The sequence below is a fragment of the Borostomias antarcticus genome, assembly GCF_949987555.1.
Source record: "Borostomias antarcticus genome assembly, chromosome: 20".
Lineage (NCBI taxonomy): Eukaryota > Metazoa > Chordata > Actinopteri > Stomiiformes > Stomiidae > Borostomias > Borostomias antarcticus.
In genome coordinates, this window is record NC_140253.1 from 10,080,430 (window position 1) to 10,098,187 (window position 17,758).

The following is a 17,758-nucleotide window of genomic DNA, read 5'->3' on the forward strand; positions in this document are numbered from 1 at the left end:
CATCTAAACGGCTTTTCAGGATTCCAAATGTGCACTCAATCACACCGCGCGTCCTGATGTGAGCCCAGTTGTACGCCGCCTCTCCAACGTTGGAAGGATTACGCACGGGAGTCATCATCCATGGCTGAAGATGATACCTGCGGTCACCTATGATACAAAAGCAAAATATTTTCAAGACCATTCAAATAAAAAAATATTGTGTAGGCTATGTTTTTATTTATTTATACCTATATCGGCCCCCAGCCGTTCAATGAACAGCTATAGGGAATGCGCAGTTTCGCGTATAGACTATTATACGCACAGTTTCGTGCTATGTAGGCTATTATAAGTATTATTCATTGGGGGAGCTTGGACTCACTGGGGACGGGTGGAGAGACGCATAGTCAACTGAGCCTCCCCAGACGCGACTTCATCCTCCAGTTGGCTGAAGAGCTGCGCGCTCTGGTGTCCAAACAGCTACCGCGGTGGTTCTAGTGTTAAATCAAAAAGTGACCTTCTTCTAAATATTCTCTCACGAACAACATGCCTGGCATTGCGATGCCGAATTCGCCTCGCAACAATCACTGCTGCCATGATCAGTGGAAAGGCTGGCCGCGACACACCCCTTGCGCTTAAATACCACCACGTCTCTGAAAACGCAATTAATTTCACTTTAACTGCGTGAGGCAATTTGCGCCGATCTTTGTGAATTGGGCGGGTTTTGCAATAATGTTCATTTGCATAGAAAGGGGAACATTCTCCGCCCATATTACCTAATTTAAATATGAGGTAATAACACCGGCGCAGAGAAACGCAATGACGAAGGCAACGCAGTTAACACTGTATTTCACCCTTTGCGAGGGCTTTGTGAATAGCAAACATAATTTTTGACTTATTTGCACAGGCTTTGCGTCAGGAAAAGCTGCGCAATCCTTTAGTGAATTCGCCCCTTGGTCTCGTGAAATATGCAGTTAAGTCCAAAGATAACAAATGTTACACAAAGCTGCGATATTATTATGTTTAGTCATAATGTACTGAGGAATTAATGTTCAAAAACAAAGGGTAAACAGAAAAGTAATTGTAGGCTATTTGTTATAGACCCAGTCATCACACAGCTTATTACCTCTGCCCAGGATGAAGTCCGGGGGAGGAGGTTGTTTCGAGTGTTTGTTTGTTAGTCTTTTACTTTGTTTGTCTGCTAGGCAACAGGATTAGGCTACACAAAAACAACCAGACCGATTTTCATGGGCCATTCAGCATGGGCCACGGAAGAAACCATTCAATTTTGGAGTGGATCCAAATCACAGGAAAATCCACTAATTTACACTATTTTTCACTTTCATTAACATTGCTAGATGGGGCATTTAGCCTTGTTATTATGCACCACAGTGTCTATTTGTGATATTGTGAGATATGGGCATTTGGCAGATCATCCTTCTCTAAACTGGAAAAGCCCAGTCCACTTACATAGCCGTATACAACAACATGCTGATGATATGCACCATGGGCGGAGGTAGGAGCCCTTCTAGGCTATCCTACTTCTAGTGTTGCTCATGTGTCGTCAATAACTTTAATAGGCTACCTGATGATGATGATGATGATGATGATGATGAGGCTACCTGTTACTCGCAGAGATGATGGCGATGTGTTAGGATGTCCCCTGGAGGCATATCCGTAGCCTAGCGGTTTATGCGTTTATCTATAAAAGATAGCTCTTCTGTGTCTGACCCATTATTTAATATTCCTACAGGGAGTAGGCTAGTAAGACTGCTTCATTGTGGTGGTGAGTTAATGTAGCCGTTAATCTACTGTTTAAAAGTCAAGTGAGAGTTAAATACGCAATGTAGCCTCGCCTACTCCCAGTTCTAAAAACCAACCCTAGCTCTCTAGACTAGTTATTCCTCACTTATTGGCTAAGTGGGTTGGGGGTGGAAGTCTTGAGGTAAGCTCGATATTAAGGCCAGAATTGAAAGTTGTTCCTTTTTCAAATCACCCTGGAAACAAGACAGGCCTTGGTTAATGATGAAGATCACTCAGCGGTGCTTCCATTAAGTGGATAGCGTCGCGGCCCCGGGGCAGCGGAAACTGAATGACCGTAATAAGCCTCGCCTGTCCGACCGTTAGAAATCAGTTTAGGGTAGCCCCGCGCGCCCGGAGAGGTCGCAGCTCATTTGGAGAGCTGCACGCGCAACAGCCGTTGGCCGAGACGACGCGCGCGGGAGTCCTCTCTCTCCCCGACGTCCCTCTCTCCCCGACGTCCCTCTCTCCCCGACGTCCCTCTCTCCCCGACGTCCCTCTCTCCCCGACGTCCCTCTCTCCCCCGACGTCCCTCTCTCCCCCGACGTCCCTCTCTCCCCGACGTCCCTCTCTCCCCGACGTCCCTCTCTCCCCGACGTCCCTCTCTCCCCGACGTCCCTCTCTCCGCGACGTCCCTCTCTCCCCGACGTCCCTCTCTCCGCGACGTCCCTCTCTCCCCGACGTCCCTCTCTCCCCGACGTCCCTCTCTCCCCGACGTCCCTCTCTCCCCGACGTCCCTCTCCCCGCGGTAACGGGAGGCGCGCGCAAGCAATCGTTTCCCATTGCAAAGCCTCGTCTTGTCTCTCTGTGTCAGTTCGATATGGTCTGAGCGTTGCATCGATTGTGCATAGCGGGCGTAACGCCAACGAGGCTATAGGATGCAAGCACACACCAGAGTGGGTTAATGCAGACTACACCACTGCATATAACTTTTGTACAAAGTGTTAGTGGCGTGACTTTGCAAACACTGCAATAAGGATGCTATCCAATGCTATTATATTCTGGCTTGGTGTTGAGAGGAGCCTGTGTACCATATGACCACGGCGAATTAGGCTACAATTAAAACCAACTACAGGGGTGGATCCTTCACAAGGTGACATCAATTTAGGTGGCTGTTACCAGAACTTTAGAGCGTCACAGCAGTGTGGATGTTCACTAGACTATCTTATGTAAAATATATTGAGACATCTACAGGGCAAGGTCAGCGATTCAAAATTAATAGTGTGGTAGTGCTGGTGAATTGTGACCAGACTGGAGAACCACATTTAATCAATAACTCGTTACATCAATGTTCACGTGCCGTCCCCTGGTTAGGCTATATAGCCTATGTTTCTCCGGTCTCTCCCTCCGGGTGTTTCCGTTCCAATAGTGACCTCCAGCGAGCAGACAAGTGCCCAGTGGCGCCGGCACCGCCGTGCGCAAGCACCGAACGCATTCTCCTTGGCAATGAACGATGGCGCGCAAACTGCAGGCTACGTTTTTTCCAACACATTAGAGCAGCCTACCGAGCCTGTTATATGTGTAATGTCCTTTTTGATTACAGTATATGTTGCCAACTCTTGTTTTTATGGATTACCTTATATTGGTAGAACTTTACAAGTCGAATGCGCACTGCACAACCAGACACTCCACGGATAAGGCGCTTAAAATAAGGATAATTCATGGGCACGAACAAGCAGCTTATAGTAACTACCCATAATAATAATAATAATAATAATACAAATAAGAAGAAGAAGCAAGAACTGGGGAGGTAACCTGTTAAATCGTGGAATCGATTATAACGGTTGATTTGCCTTCCCGCAGTCCTCTCGTCGTCTCTCTCCCTCATCTCTCCACTTCTCTCCTCTCCTCCACTCACTCCCCTCCCTTCTCAGGGGCGGAGCGGGTCCCTATTAGTTTTAATGTGAATAACACGTGGATGTTACAAACCTTTGGAGCAGGACGCTCGGTGGAACAGCGGGGGAGCGCGAGGAGGACGAATGCAGACGCAGTCTGGATGGAATAGGACACACGGTAGCCTACGCAGAGGGCGCATGGATTTATGGAAATTCTACGGAAATTAATAATTTGGTTCCCATTCGGGATGAGGCTATTTGCACAAAGCTTTTGAACACTTGAGAGAATATTCCGTCCTTTTCTGTTTAAAACGACATGCAAATGCAGAGGATAGCGGACAGGTGAGAGGACCGAAAAAAAGAGACTATTTTAATCAACATTGTTTTCAAGAGACTTGTAATATGTAGCCTAATCGTTTCCACGCGAGTTTAAACTCGCGAATTAAATACATTTCATATTTTGATTGTATAGCCTACTAAATCGCCCTGCTATAGCCTATCAAAAATGGATTATCTAATGAATACGTCCATCTGGGTGGACGAGGAGGTTGGAATCTCCGCAAATTCCTCCGCGGAGAGTCAGTACTCGTTGCTTTCAATCGCGGGATTGGCTGGACTTGTCAGCTTCCTAATACTTTTCACCATAGTGGGCAACGTATTGGTTGTCATCGCCGTCTTAACCAGCCGAGCCCTCAAACCTCCCCAAAACCTATTCCTTGTGTCCCTGGCCAGCGCGGATGTCCTCGTGGCCACGCTGGTCATGCCCTTTTCCCTCGCTAATGAGCTCATGGGTTTCTGGTTCTTCGGGAAAGTTTGGTGCGACATCTACCTGGCGCTCGACGTCCTGTTCTGCACGTCGTCCATCGTCCACCTGTGCGCCATCAGCTTGGATAGGTACTGGTCGGTGACGCAAGCGGTGGAGTACAACCAGAAGAGGACGCCCAAACGGGTCAAAGGGATGATAGTGGTGGTTTGGCTGATATCCGCCGTCATATCCTTTCCTCCACTGATATCAATGGACAGGAACAACAGTGACATAATCCCTCAGTGTATACTCAACGACGAGACCTGGTACATCCTCTACTCCAGCATTGGCTCATTCTTCGCGCCCTGCGTCATCATGATCCTAGTCTACATTCGGATATACCAGGTGGCCAAGACCAGGACCAGAACCATGTCGGATAAGAAAAAGGAGGCGGGGAACGAGGGTGGCGGCGGCAGCGGCTCGGTAAGGTCTAATGACAACGAAAGGGAGAACGGCCACTGCCACCAGACGGCGTCCCCACTACCAAACGAGCCCTGCAGGATGCCGGTGGCGCCGGAGGACGACGGCGACTTCGAGGAGAGCAGCTCGTCGGACGAGAAGAACAGCAAGCAGCAGCACACCGCCGCCTCCGCCCGCCGCCACCACCACAACGACAAGAAGGACAGGAAGTGCAGCCGGAAGTCCAGCTCCTCCTCCTCCAAGCTCTCCAGCAGGAAGTCTCGCTCCAGCTCCAAGTCCATAGAGATCTTCTCGTCGCGGCGGAAGCGGCGGAGCACCGTCTCGCGGAACAAGATCTCAGCGGCGAGGGAGAAGCGATTCACCTTCGTGCTGGCCGTGGTCATGGGCGTGTTCGTGTTGTGCTGGTTCCCCTTCTTCTTCTCCTACAGCCTGTACGGCATCTGCCGGGCGCCCTGCGAGATCCCCGAGACGCTCTTCAAGTTCTTCTTCTGGATCGGCTACTGCAACAGCTCCCTCAACCCGGTAATCTACACCATCTTCAACCAGGACTTCAGACGGGCCTTCCAGAAGATTCTCTGCAAGACCTGGAAGAGGTCCTTCTGAGATAACGGTCTCTCTCTCTGGTTTGCCTGTCTGTGTGTCTTTCTTTCCCTCTGTCTCTCTGGTCTTTCTCTTTCTAAAATGTCTCTCCCTCCCTCCCTCTCTCTCTCTCTCTCTCTCTCTCTCATCTTTAATTTCTACATTCTCTCTCTCTTTCATTTTCTGTCTCTCCCTCTCTCACTCTCTCTCATCTCATCATTTAATCTTCTCTCTCTCTCTCTCCCTGACATGAGAGGTGGGTTCTATCGAGGTTTGAGGTGTCAACATTTCAGGGTTTCCTACACTCGCGGTCGGTGGCGACATCGCCACTGGCGGTTTCCATACGACGGCGCCGGCGTCCCAAGAATACCAACATGCCGTCACACACTGTCTCCACCCCGGACGGACACGGTGGGAGCACACACATGGTTTACAGTAGCCGCGCTGTGCAGCCTACGGCTGACGACGGAGACAGGGTCACACTGACACTGATGGATATCGTGACCCGTTCGATAATGGCGCTCTGGTCTTGACAATCTCTGCACGCGCTTCAACTGCGACCTTTGATAACGCTATCGATCTGCTTTCACTGTCTGTTTTTTTTCCTTCTCACTTTGTTTACGTCAGTCTGTAGGGGTAGTGTAAAAGGGCACGGTCACACTCGTGCGAATGCCAGGCGAACAACCGTTTCTTCTTCGTATCTTGAGCTGAATGCGGGGAAGCGCATCACTAAGAAAACTTCAGCCAAGTGGGGTCAACCACACACACTTCTTTGCTATTGGTTGAGGCTGTGAATTCGCCGGTCAAAGTTCACCAAGGTTGAACTCCGTGCGAAGCGAAGATGAGATTTTGTTTCGCCATCGGAAGCGAACGTTTTATTCGCCCCATCGCTTGCATAGAATTAAAATGAACGGGGGGCGAACATTCGCCAATGTTCATTTTGCACGTGTGACGCGCCTTGAAGGTATTTTGGGGTCAAAACTCAAGAGGTTTAGCAGTGAGTGCTTGAGTGCAGCGAGGGCTTGACCAATCACAGGGAGGAGAGGATTTTCACGCGGAGATCAGAGCCCCGGAGACGTTCTGCGTTCATGTGCTCCTCAGAAGCTCAGACTTCCAGGTTTGCCAAGTCGGGCGTAAAACTGAATTGCAAGCCTATAATTTATACAATTCATAGCCTTCTAGCTAGACTTGTGGATGTACTGCAACTTCAGCTTTTTATTCCTCACACCAAGGCTCTCAGTGCAAATTTCAAAATGCAAGTGCAAATATGTATTGTACAAGTTCTCAAATTGAATCTATGATCTGTCGAGTTTTGACACAAAAACACCTTCATACAGATGCTGGCGACCAATGGGACGAAGGGGCTCTGTTTGCTAACTGATCTTACAGTAGCAAACAAAATGTTTTATTGTAAAAAACTAAACAAAAAAAACAATAGACAATGTACCAAATCATGAATTCTTCTCCGAATGATCACCGGCGACTTGAAAACACAATCGTGGAAAAAAAAAGAAAAAAAAAGGTCTTATCTTCATCAAGGCATCACTGAATGTTGAGAGACGTTTTCATGATGAGTTTGCATGTGGCATTTTTGCTCTTTGTGGTTAAAGAAGGGTATGGCATGTCACACGCTATTTCCTCTCCCACTCCAGAGTCCTCGTGTCCTTTTTCCCGCCCCTCTGCGAGAAACCAAACGGAATAAGAAGCTACTGTGCACAGGAACAGATGGGGCCACGGAGGCGTCCAGCCTGCATGTGTGCATGAGGGAGTGGGAGGGCTAGAGGGAGAGCATTTGGGAGTCAGTGTGCGATGGCGTGTGTGCATATTTGAAAGATAGTGTGTGCGTGTCTTGTCCTTCGCCAGCTGCTAGTTGAAGTCAGTGTGTGTGTGTGTGTGTGTGTGTGTTAGCTTGCTGCGGCTCAGAACTGCCTAACTCTTGCGGAGGCGTCTGAAGCCTTAACTGCTCCTATTCTGTAATTCTGCTTCTCAATTGTAACTACTTTCATCAAATATTCTCTCTCTCTCTCACACACACGCACACGCACACACATACACACAAACACGTAATGCTATGTCTTTAGATATTTATTTTTTTTTGAAGGAAATGCTATCAGGTTCTGCTCATCACCCGTGTCGTATTGTTGAAGGACAGTACTGTAGTGTGGTTTTCTACAATCACACATTTTCTATTGAGAAACGCTGAGGAGGGACATTCACGTAAATATGCTGTATGTCTTTCATAACGAACCACTTGTAATGTATAAAAAAAACAACAACAATGGTCTTCTCTACAAAGTTTGCTCCAAGCACATTTTGTGAAATCTAATAAAAAAAAGTGAACCAGAGATCAAGCATACTCTAAAAACAATGTGCATCTGGCTGGTTCTTGAATATTATTACCGCTAGTTGCTTCTTTGCTTGTTTGCTGTCATGCCGCTGACCCACACTGTTGTTGTTGTTGTTGTTGTTGTTGTTGATGATGATTCAGAACTCAAATCTTTAGAGGATCAGTGAGTCATTTATCAAGTTAGCCCTCTGACTTCAAATGTCAGTGTGATTATCTGTGTTGACTGTTTGTTGTTGACAAAAGTGAATTTAAAAGGAAAATTGGGCAAACGCTGAGACCTCAGGACATTTTGTTTGTAAATAAGCTGCACTTATATAGCGCTTTTATCCGAAGTGCTTTACAATGGCTTCTCATTCACCCATTCACACAAACATTCTCACACCAATGGCGGCAGCTGCCATGCAAGAAGGTGCTAGCAGTCATCATTGGAAACAATTTGGAGTTCTGTGCCTTGCTGAAGGACACTTCGACATGTGGACAGGAGGAGCCGGGATTCGAACTGCTGACCCTCCGATCATTGGATGATCCACTCATCCTGAGCCACAAGAGGTGAAAAGTGAGGTTTAAACCATTCATCATCATTTATGCAGCTATACTGTTTGGCAATTCTGCATATCCAGAAAAGATCCACTGCCATAATGTACAGAGTGCTGTTACTGTACATCTTCTGTCGCCTAACAAACTGACACTAAACTCAACAGACATGGATCAAATACAGTAAAGTGCATAAAAATGTCAATTTTCAACGGCCACGTGAAAGCTGTAAACTGAATGTATTCAGTTTGTGTGTGTGTGTGTGTGTGTGTGTGTGTGTATGTGCGAGTGTGTGCGCTTATATACATATTTGAAGAGGTCTTGTATAGCAAACCAGGGCACACAAATATGCATATTTAAAGTGAGAGTTTCTGCCCGGCCAAGATTGAATCTCAGTACTCTCTCTTAGCCTCCTCCCTCCCTTCTCATAAGACGCCAGATGAAGAACATCCATCCAGACCGTCCCATCCCACACATTTCAGTGAGGAGGAATCAAGGGCAGACTGTTGAGACCCGCCCCAACGATTTCCTCTTTCGGGAAGTGCCTCCCTCTCTGTCCTACTTATTTATTTATCCTGTCAGAACTGCACAGCACCAGCGTGACCGCTCAGAGAGAGATCCTGTCAGGCCCAAATCTAATGAGATGCAGCACGTTCACCTCCCTCTGAACCCGCCACTCGTCTCCATCTTCTTTAGGAAGAGAGAGAGAGAGAGAGAGATAGAGGGAGGGGGAGGGAGGAAGGGATAGAAATATAAAAGAGAAAAGAAAGGAGGTAGTGTCTCTCTCTCCTTGGGTCGAGTCGCCAATTCTCGAGAAAACAAAGTAAGTTAAAGTCAATCTTTCCTGTTGCTCATCCTGTTTACTTGACCTTTGTTTGACCTGCAGAATTTGAACACAGCATTGATAATAATAATAATAATAATAATGCATTTTATTAATAAAGCACTTTTCACTGTGAAACAATGTCAAAGTGCTGAAACAATCACAAAGTAATTAAGAAATAAGAGACACTAATTAATAAACATTACACATTACATACAAAAGCTTTTCTAAATAAGTCGGTCTTTAGACCAGCCATAAAAGATCCCAGAATGCCCTCGGATTGTCAGGGAGGGCATTCCAGAGGCGGGAGGCAGCTGAGCAAAAGGCACGGTCTCCCATAGACCAGAGCTTAGTCCTGGGGGATGAAGAAGCAGGGTCTCCCATAGACCAGAGCTTAGTCCTGGGGGATGAAGAAGCAGGGTCTCCCATAGACCAGAGCTTAGTCCTGGGGGATGAAGAAGCAGGGTCTCCCATAGACCAGAGCTTAGTCCTGGGGGATGAAGAAGCAGGGTCTCCCATAGACCAGAGCTTAGTCCTGGGGGGATGAAGAAGCAGGGTCTCCCATAGACCAGACCTTAGTCCTGGGGGATGAAGAAGCACGGTCTCCCATAGACCAGACCTTAGTCCTGGGGGATGAAGAAGCAGGGTCTCCCATAGAGCAGACGCTAGTCCTGGGGGGATGAAGAAGCAGGGTCTCCCATAGACCAGAGCTTAGTCCTGGGGGGATGAAGAAGCAGAGTCTCCCATAGAGCAGACGATAGTCCTGGGGGGATGAAAAGCAGAGTCTCCCATAGAGCGGAGCTTAATCCTGGGGGATGAAGAAGCACGGTCTCCCATAGACCAGACCTTAGTCCTGGGGGATGAAGAAGCAGGGTCTCCCATAGAGCAGAGCTTAGTCCTGGGGGGATGAAGAAAAAGAGTCTCCCATAGAGCAGACGATAGTCCTGGGGGGATGAAAAGCAGAGTCTCCCATAGAGCGGAGCTTAATCCTGGGGGATGAAAAGCAGAGTCTCCCATAGAGCAGACGATAGTCCTGGGGGGATGAAAAGCAGAGTCTCCCATAGAGCGGAGTTTAATCCTGGGGGGATGAAAAGCAGGCCCGAGGAGGATCTGAGGAAAACATGAAGGGAGGACAGGAGTTGAGTCATAACCAGACCAAACAATGAAAGAAAGGAGTAGACAGTGAATAGACAGACAGACAGACAGACAGACAGACAGACAGACAGACAGATAGATAGATAGATAGATACTGTAGATAGATAGATATATCTACTGTAGACCTCCTGCCTCCTCTCCTCCCACTCTCCTCTGTCTGTTGCCCTCTCTACCTCATCTCCACTTCCCTCTCTCTCTCCGAACCTCTCAATCCCCCCAGCTTACTGTTTATCTATCAAAGGAATCTACAGGATTACAGGAGAATGGCTCTCAGCAGAGACGGGGATCACACACACACACACACACACACACACACACACACACACACACACACACACACACACACACACACACACACTCATACAGTACACACATACTCACTCGTACTGTGCACACACACACACACACACACAGTATGCGCGCACACACACACACACTCTACAGACATACTGTATGGATAGACAGACATTTTATAAAGAGACCCCGCCCTGCAGTGCGTCCGGAAGAAGAGGGATCTTTAAATACAGTGCCATCTTCTCTCTCTCTCTCTCTCTCTCTCACCGTCCTGCCACACACACACACACACACACACACACACACACACACACACACACACACACACACACACACACACAGTCTCTCTCTCCCTCTCTCTCAAACACACACACACTGTCTCTCTCTCCCTCTCTCTCTGTCTCTCTCTCTCTCTCTCTCTCTCTCTCACACACACACACACACACCTGAGTCGTCATCATTTCCGGTCCCAGTTGTACTGTAGTGCCTCACACCGGGCCAGAGTGGACTGTGCTACTGGGCCAGCGTTGAAACAATAACACAGCATCATACAGAGCATATGAAAGACAGTTATAAAGAAATACAAATCAAGGAAATAATGCCAGAACGTAGCCAACTCACAGAACCCAGCCCCTCTCGTGTCTGTCTGAAACTGTGTCTGCCCTCCCGCGCCTTCCCGGAACCTCTGCCCCTCGTCTACCCTGGACTGCCTTCCCCAGAACCGACCCGCGCTCTCGTTGTTCTGGACCACCCATTCGGATCACGGACTTGGACTGACGCACGGACACACACATGTACACAACACCCTCCGCTCATCTCAGTCTGCTCCACACCTAGAACTCACACTGACGCATAGTCTGACACCGCACCACACATACTGTAGTAAATCACACACGCCACAACAATTCTACCAAGCGCACCATACACCCCCGCATACCCCTTTTTGGATTCTCCCATTAAATACACCTGAGGGCTAATTGTTTCCCTGTCTCCATGTTTGCCTCTTTGGGTCTCTCTGGTCGTGGTCTATAACAGTACGTTCTGGCCATGTCTGACCCTGCGATGCAGCGGCAGGGGAAGCCCCGCCCCGGCTCCTGAGACCCGGTCCCCGCTGGCCCTGGTTCACGCCGCCATCCAAGGCCACCATGGGCATCTCACTCTCCTGGAGGACCAGCTTAACACCGCTTTTGCCCAGGTCCTGTCTCGGCTCGACCGACTGGACGCCGGCCTACGAGACCAGGACCAAGCTCCAGAAACCAACCCAGGCCCGGCCCCTGCCTTTGCCTCCTCACCAGCTGCAGTTCCAGCGCCCCCTGCTGTCCCCAGTGACCGTGAGCCTGTCCTAGCCAGCCCCAAGCCTTTTGAGGGGGATTTTGAGCTCTGCTGGGGTTTCTTAGTGCAGTGCGAGCTTGTTTTTACGTACCAGCCTAGTAGGTACAGCCACGACGGTTCTAGGGTGGCCTACGTCATGTCACTCCTCTCTGGCAGAGCTCTCCGATGGGCCACTGTGGCCGTCGATCAGAACCGGACCCTAGCCGCCAGCTACTCGGCTTTCAAGAGTGAGTTCTTCCGTGTTTTTGATCACCCTGTAGACGGGGAGGACGCTGCTGTACGGCTCTACTCCATCCAGCAGGGTTCCCGTTCTGTGGCGGATTACACAGTAGAGTTCCGCATCCTTGCTGTGGAAAGTGGGTGGGGGGACAAGGCATTGCAGAGTGCCTATAGGAGGGGCCTTAGCGAGTCCATCAAGGACAGGATTTTGAGGGATAGACCCGAGTCCTACACCGCCCTCGTGGACCTGGCTTTGATGATGGACCAGCGGTTAGGGGAGCGCCGTGCTGAGAGGGCCCAGCGTTCCACAGGTTCTCTCCCCAGACCCACGTCTCAGCCTGCCACCTAGTCCCAGTCGCCCCTCCGAGTCCCAATCTGCCTCCTGTGCTTCGTTAGCGCCCTCTGGTGACCAGGAGGAGCCCATGCAGTTGGGCAGGTCGCGGCTCTCGGCCGGGGAGCGCGACAGACGGATGCAACAACGGCTCTGCCTGTACTGCGGGACCTCAGGTCACTTCATCCAGGCCTGTCCGGCTCGGCCAAAAGACCGGGCTTACTAGCCAGGGGGATCCTGGTAAGCTGCATGTCTTTCCCCCAGACCGAGAAGGTGACGTCCGTGCTTTTCCCAGCCACCCTCTCGTGGGGCCTCCAGAGCCTACCCATCACTGCCTACCTGGACTCGGGAGCGAACGACAATCTCATGGACTGGGATGCCAGGCCGGCATCCCTGTAGACCCCCATCGCAGCTCAGGCCCTGGATGATCATCCCCTGGGGCCCATTACCCACCGCACCGACCACATCAACCTGACCCTCTCCGGGAACCACACAGAGTCCCTCTATTTTTTTCTTCTTCACGCGCACGCGGCACCTCTGGTGTTGGGGAGGATCTGGCTCCAGCGCCATGACCCTCACATCTCCTGGTCTGCAGGTAAGATCCTGGGGTGGAGCACAGCGTGCCACGCCAACTGCCTCCGTTCTGCTCTCACCCCACTTCTTTCTGCCCGGCCCGAACACCCTCCTCCTGATCTTTCCGGGGTCCCCGCAGTCTATCATGACCAGTAAGGAGCGTGCGCTCTCCCTTCCCCCACACCATCCTTACGACTTACGACCCTTCTGGAGGAGTTCTACCGGGACCACCCGGAGGCGCCTGGGCGCTCGACGGGGGTCTCGCGTCCGAAGGGGGGTCCTGTTGGAACTGGCTCGGAGCGCGTCTCCTGCGCACTCAGAGTCCCGGAGCGCGTCACCGGCGAGCGCTCCGACCTGCCGTTCACCTCAGCACGTTCCGCCAGAGCATTGGCTAGGCGACCGCGCACCGGGGCTCAATCAACAATCAGCGCACCTGGGATTGACGAGCTCCCACAACTACAAAAGCCTCGCTAACCTTCCAGCCGATGCCAGAACGTAGCCAACTCACGGAACCCAGCCCCTCTCGTGTCTGCCTGAAACTCCTGTTTGGCAGCGGTGAGGAAAACTAAATCTAATTACTTTCTAGATATAGTCTCTAACTCATATGGAAATCCATCCAAGTTCTGGGGTGCTGTAAACCTAACAAAAAATAAACACTCTAGTTCACTTCCATTGGAAATTATTTCAGATGATCATGTGATTTCAGATCCAACTGCAATTAGTACTGCCTTTAATAAGCACTTCACTGAGGCTGGGTTCCTATTTGATAGGTTGCACCCTGAGCTGGCTCCCTTACATCCTGATGATGGTTGTATTCAAACTGAAGAGCATATCCCTAATTTCTCCTTTCGGCCTTTCACATCCACTGAAGTCTTGCAAATTTTGAAGTCCATTGATCCCAAGACCGCTACCGGTGAGGACAACTTAGACTCATTTTTTATGAAATGTAATCAGCTGTCATTATATAATATTTTTAATCTATCTATTACATCTAGTAAATTTCCCTTACTTTGGAAGTCAGCAAGGGTGACTCCCTTGCACAAAGGAGGTGATGGGGATAACCTGGATAACTATCGTCCTATCTCCAGGTTACCATGTCTGGCTAAAGTCCTAGAGACTTTAGTGAATAACCAATTAAAACATTTCCTCTCAAGTTACTCAGTTCTTAGTCCTCACCAATCCGGATTTAGAGCCAAGCACAGCATTATCCCAGCCGTCACTCTTGTAACTAACGATATAATACCAGCATTAGATAATAGGAAACATTGTGCTGCCCTCTTTGTAGATCTTTCAAAAGCATTTGATACGGTTGACCATCATCTACTCTTGAATAGATTAGCTAATATTGGGTTGGATATGGTCGCATGTGATTGATTTCGGGACTATCTGTCACAGCGACGTCAATGTGTGAAATTGGGTAACATCCAATCAGATTTCATGCCTCTAGCTAAAGGTGTGCCCCAAGGCTCCGTTTTGGGTCCTGTCCTTTTCACGATTTATATTAATGATATTGTCTCTTCATTGACTGGTTGCCGTACCCATTTATATGCTGATGATACTATTGCCTACTGTATTGCGGATACTGTATATGAAGCTATTGAGAATCTGCAGCTTTCATTTAATGTGCTACAAACAGCTCTCACCAAACTCAAACTGGTCTTCAATCCCAGCAAAACTAAATGTATGCTCTTCTCTAAATCTAGGGTTATTGACTACGACAGGCTTCATTTGACATCTGCTGATGGGTCAAATATAGAGAGAGTCGCTGAATACAAATACCTTGGTCTGTGGCTAGATGACAAACTCTCTTACAACTTTCATGTTGATACTCTAGCCTCCAAGTTTGGCTTCCTGTACAGAAACCGTTCTTGTTTTCCTATGTTCAGCAGGAAAAGAATTGTCCAAGCTGTATTTTTATCAGTATTAGATTATGGTGATACAATCTAGAGACATGCCTCCATGACAACATTGAAACCCCTTGACTCTGTTTACCATTCTGCTCTGAGATTTATTACTGGTGATCGATATGACACTCACCACTGCATTCTTTATGATAAAGTAGGCTGGCCATCTCTCTCCTCAAGGCAAAATTATCATTGGTTTCTGTTTATCTTTAAAACCATTATTGGTGAACTTCCACTATACATGTCGTCCTTGTTGGACTGGAACGTGGGCACTATTCAGACCCGATCAAATGATTATCTTGTTTTTACGATCCCTCGGGTAAACACAGAGCTTGGAAGGGCTGCTTTTTCTCATGACGCTCCCCATACTTGGAACGCCCTCCAACAGACTTTTAAACTAGAAGTGCTTCCTTCAGTTGTGTAGCGTTCAAAGCTCTGGCCTCTGACATTTGTTTATCGGTCTGTAACTGTTTTTGATTACTGTTGTTTGTTTATTGCTTTGTTGTCTTGTTGTCTTTGTTGTTTATAGTTTTGTTCAGTTCTGTTGATATATGTGTACATTTGCTGCCCTGTTATTATTTGTGTTTGCTTGTGAACTTGTCAGCATTGAAAATGAGGGCGACCTCAATTGCTCTGCGAGTATAAATAAAGGTTTGAAATGAAATGAAAGACTTCTCTCTCTTTCTCTCTCTCTCTCTCTCTCTCACACACGCACACCATCCTCCTCCTGCCCACCTCTCTGACAGTACCCATCCATTCTGTAGACACTCTTTTTCTGTGTCTTAAGATAGAGTCTCTGCTACCCCTGGGGTGTGCATGGGTGTGTCAGGAGATGCAGGGACAGTTGTAATGTTGTTACTGGGATACATCAGAGAGAGGGAGGGAGATAGATAGAGAGGAGATAGAGTAGAAAGAGAGATAGAGAGGGAGAGCTAGAGAAGGAGAGAGTAGAGAGAAAGAGAGAGAAATAGAGATAGATAGGGAGAGAGATAGACAGGAGAGAGTAGAGAGAGAAATAGAGAAGGAGAGAGAGATAGAGGAGAGAGTAGAGAGGGAGAGAGACGGTTCCTTGGGCTACAACATTAACCTGAGGAGCTTGGCGCCGAGGCCAGCTTTAGTGAACCTGACATTGCAACCGATAAAGAACCGCCACTGCCTTCAGCAGCGCTATTGATAATGAGAGCGGAACGCAAAAATCCGTCATGGTGAGCTGAACACAGAGCTGAACACAAGTATCTGTCTGGTGTTTCCAACGAGGAGAGGAGAGCGATGAAAGTAATGAAGTCACATCAAACTGTGACGGCGACCTCACAGGAGAGCCGCAGTCGCTTTTCGTTCTAGATGGTTCTCCGCCGACGGCGGGCGGCGTGTTCCGTGACCCGTCCCTTCCGCCGCGCTCGCCCAAGGACGACAACATCCATGCTCTTTTCGTCAAGGTCCTCCCTGTGCAGGTGCTGGAGGTGTGTGTGTTTGTGACCTAGGAGTTGCTTGGGGAACACGCATACACACACAAAACAATCACACACACAACACACACACACACACACTAGGTCTCTACACCAGAACATATCCCACAGCTGCTGGCAGGGTAAGAGATGCTAATGGAGAAACACCTGGAGAGCATGGAGCAGAATATTAACTATGAATATCATGAATAGAGGAAAACACTGTTGATCTGTTGGGTTGTGTGTGTGTGTCACCGGAATGCCTTAATATTCCGTGAGAGTTCCGTGGGGAATGAAACCCATAGGGATACGCTTCATGCGCGATTAGTTCTAAGCGTTCTACACATGACGTGTGTGTCCGTCCGTGTGTGCGTGTTTCCGTTTGTACAGTAGCGTAAAGATTTTGACTAATCAGGAGTAGCCTACAGCTGCGACAACAAATCAGTTCTGCACCAGGGACTGTGGCAGCTGTTTAAGATCAGAGGCGATTGCTCATAAACCTTACTTCACCACCTGGGGGTGATTTCTATGAAACGATCATCTAATGTGTGTCTCTCCGCAGCTCCGTATCCCTCAAATGATCCCCGTGGAGGCAAATGAGGAACATCAGTCTCATTATCTATGGACTGCACAGTAACCTCTATGTATGTACGAGCCTCGTGAGACCAACTTGATCTCGCGAGCTCACGTTTAACTCCACTGATCAGTCTGGCAAAGCTCCATAGAGATTCGTTCGTGGCCCATCAGAAAATGATCGAGACAATCAGCGTTCTATGAGGGAATACTAGCAGCTACGCTGGGCGTGGTTTAGGTGTGACGCCAGCGAGAAGCAAATGTTCGTTGATGAGGTCAATGAGGCTAGCAAGGTTAAAGAGGTGAGTGTAGATGCTACTATTGCATCAGTTATATCTGAATTGGAGAGTATTTCTTAATTGAAAGAAAAGAACGGCACCGAAGGCTTTTCTCTGTAGAAAAGATGTCCCTCTTCTCCCGACTGGCTTCGGTAAGAATTTGATTTACCCATGATAGACGGTGATACATGGTTCATCCAATCACCTGCCGAGTAGTTTTGAAAGAGCCTGCACTTTTCCAAAGATTCCAACAAAGCTTTTCCAGATGGTTGAGTGAAACAAACCCCCTGGCACGCATCAGGTTATGAATGTACACTTCCTGTGTATTCCATTGCATCTGTGTATTGACTATTACACATGAAATATATTGAGCCCTATGTCATTTCCTAGAAATTTACCGAAGTTCATGCTTTTTACTGCGGCGATTTGAACTCTTACACGTGAACAACATAAAACACTCTGCTCATCACGTTGCTGACATTTCTGTATTCTGTACCTGACAGGCAACATACAGTAGGAGGGATGGTTCTGGCAG

The 17,758-nt window shown here is 48.6% G+C and overlaps 1 protein-coding gene across 1 annotated transcript; it reads left to right on the top strand.

Annotated features, from left to right (window-relative positions):
* Nucleotides 1-4,116: 4,116 nt before the first annotated feature.
* Nucleotides 4,117-5,439, top strand: adra2c (adrenoceptor alpha 2C; the record flags this gene model as incomplete). Its single annotated transcript, XM_084454287.1, has 1 exon — nucleotides 4,117-5,439. The coding sequence occupies one exon, from the start codon at nucleotides 4,117-4,119 to the stop codon at nucleotides 5,437-5,439; it is 1,323 nt and encodes a 440-aa protein (XP_084310413.1).
* Between the last annotated feature and the right edge of the window lie 12,319 nt (nucleotides 5,440-17,758).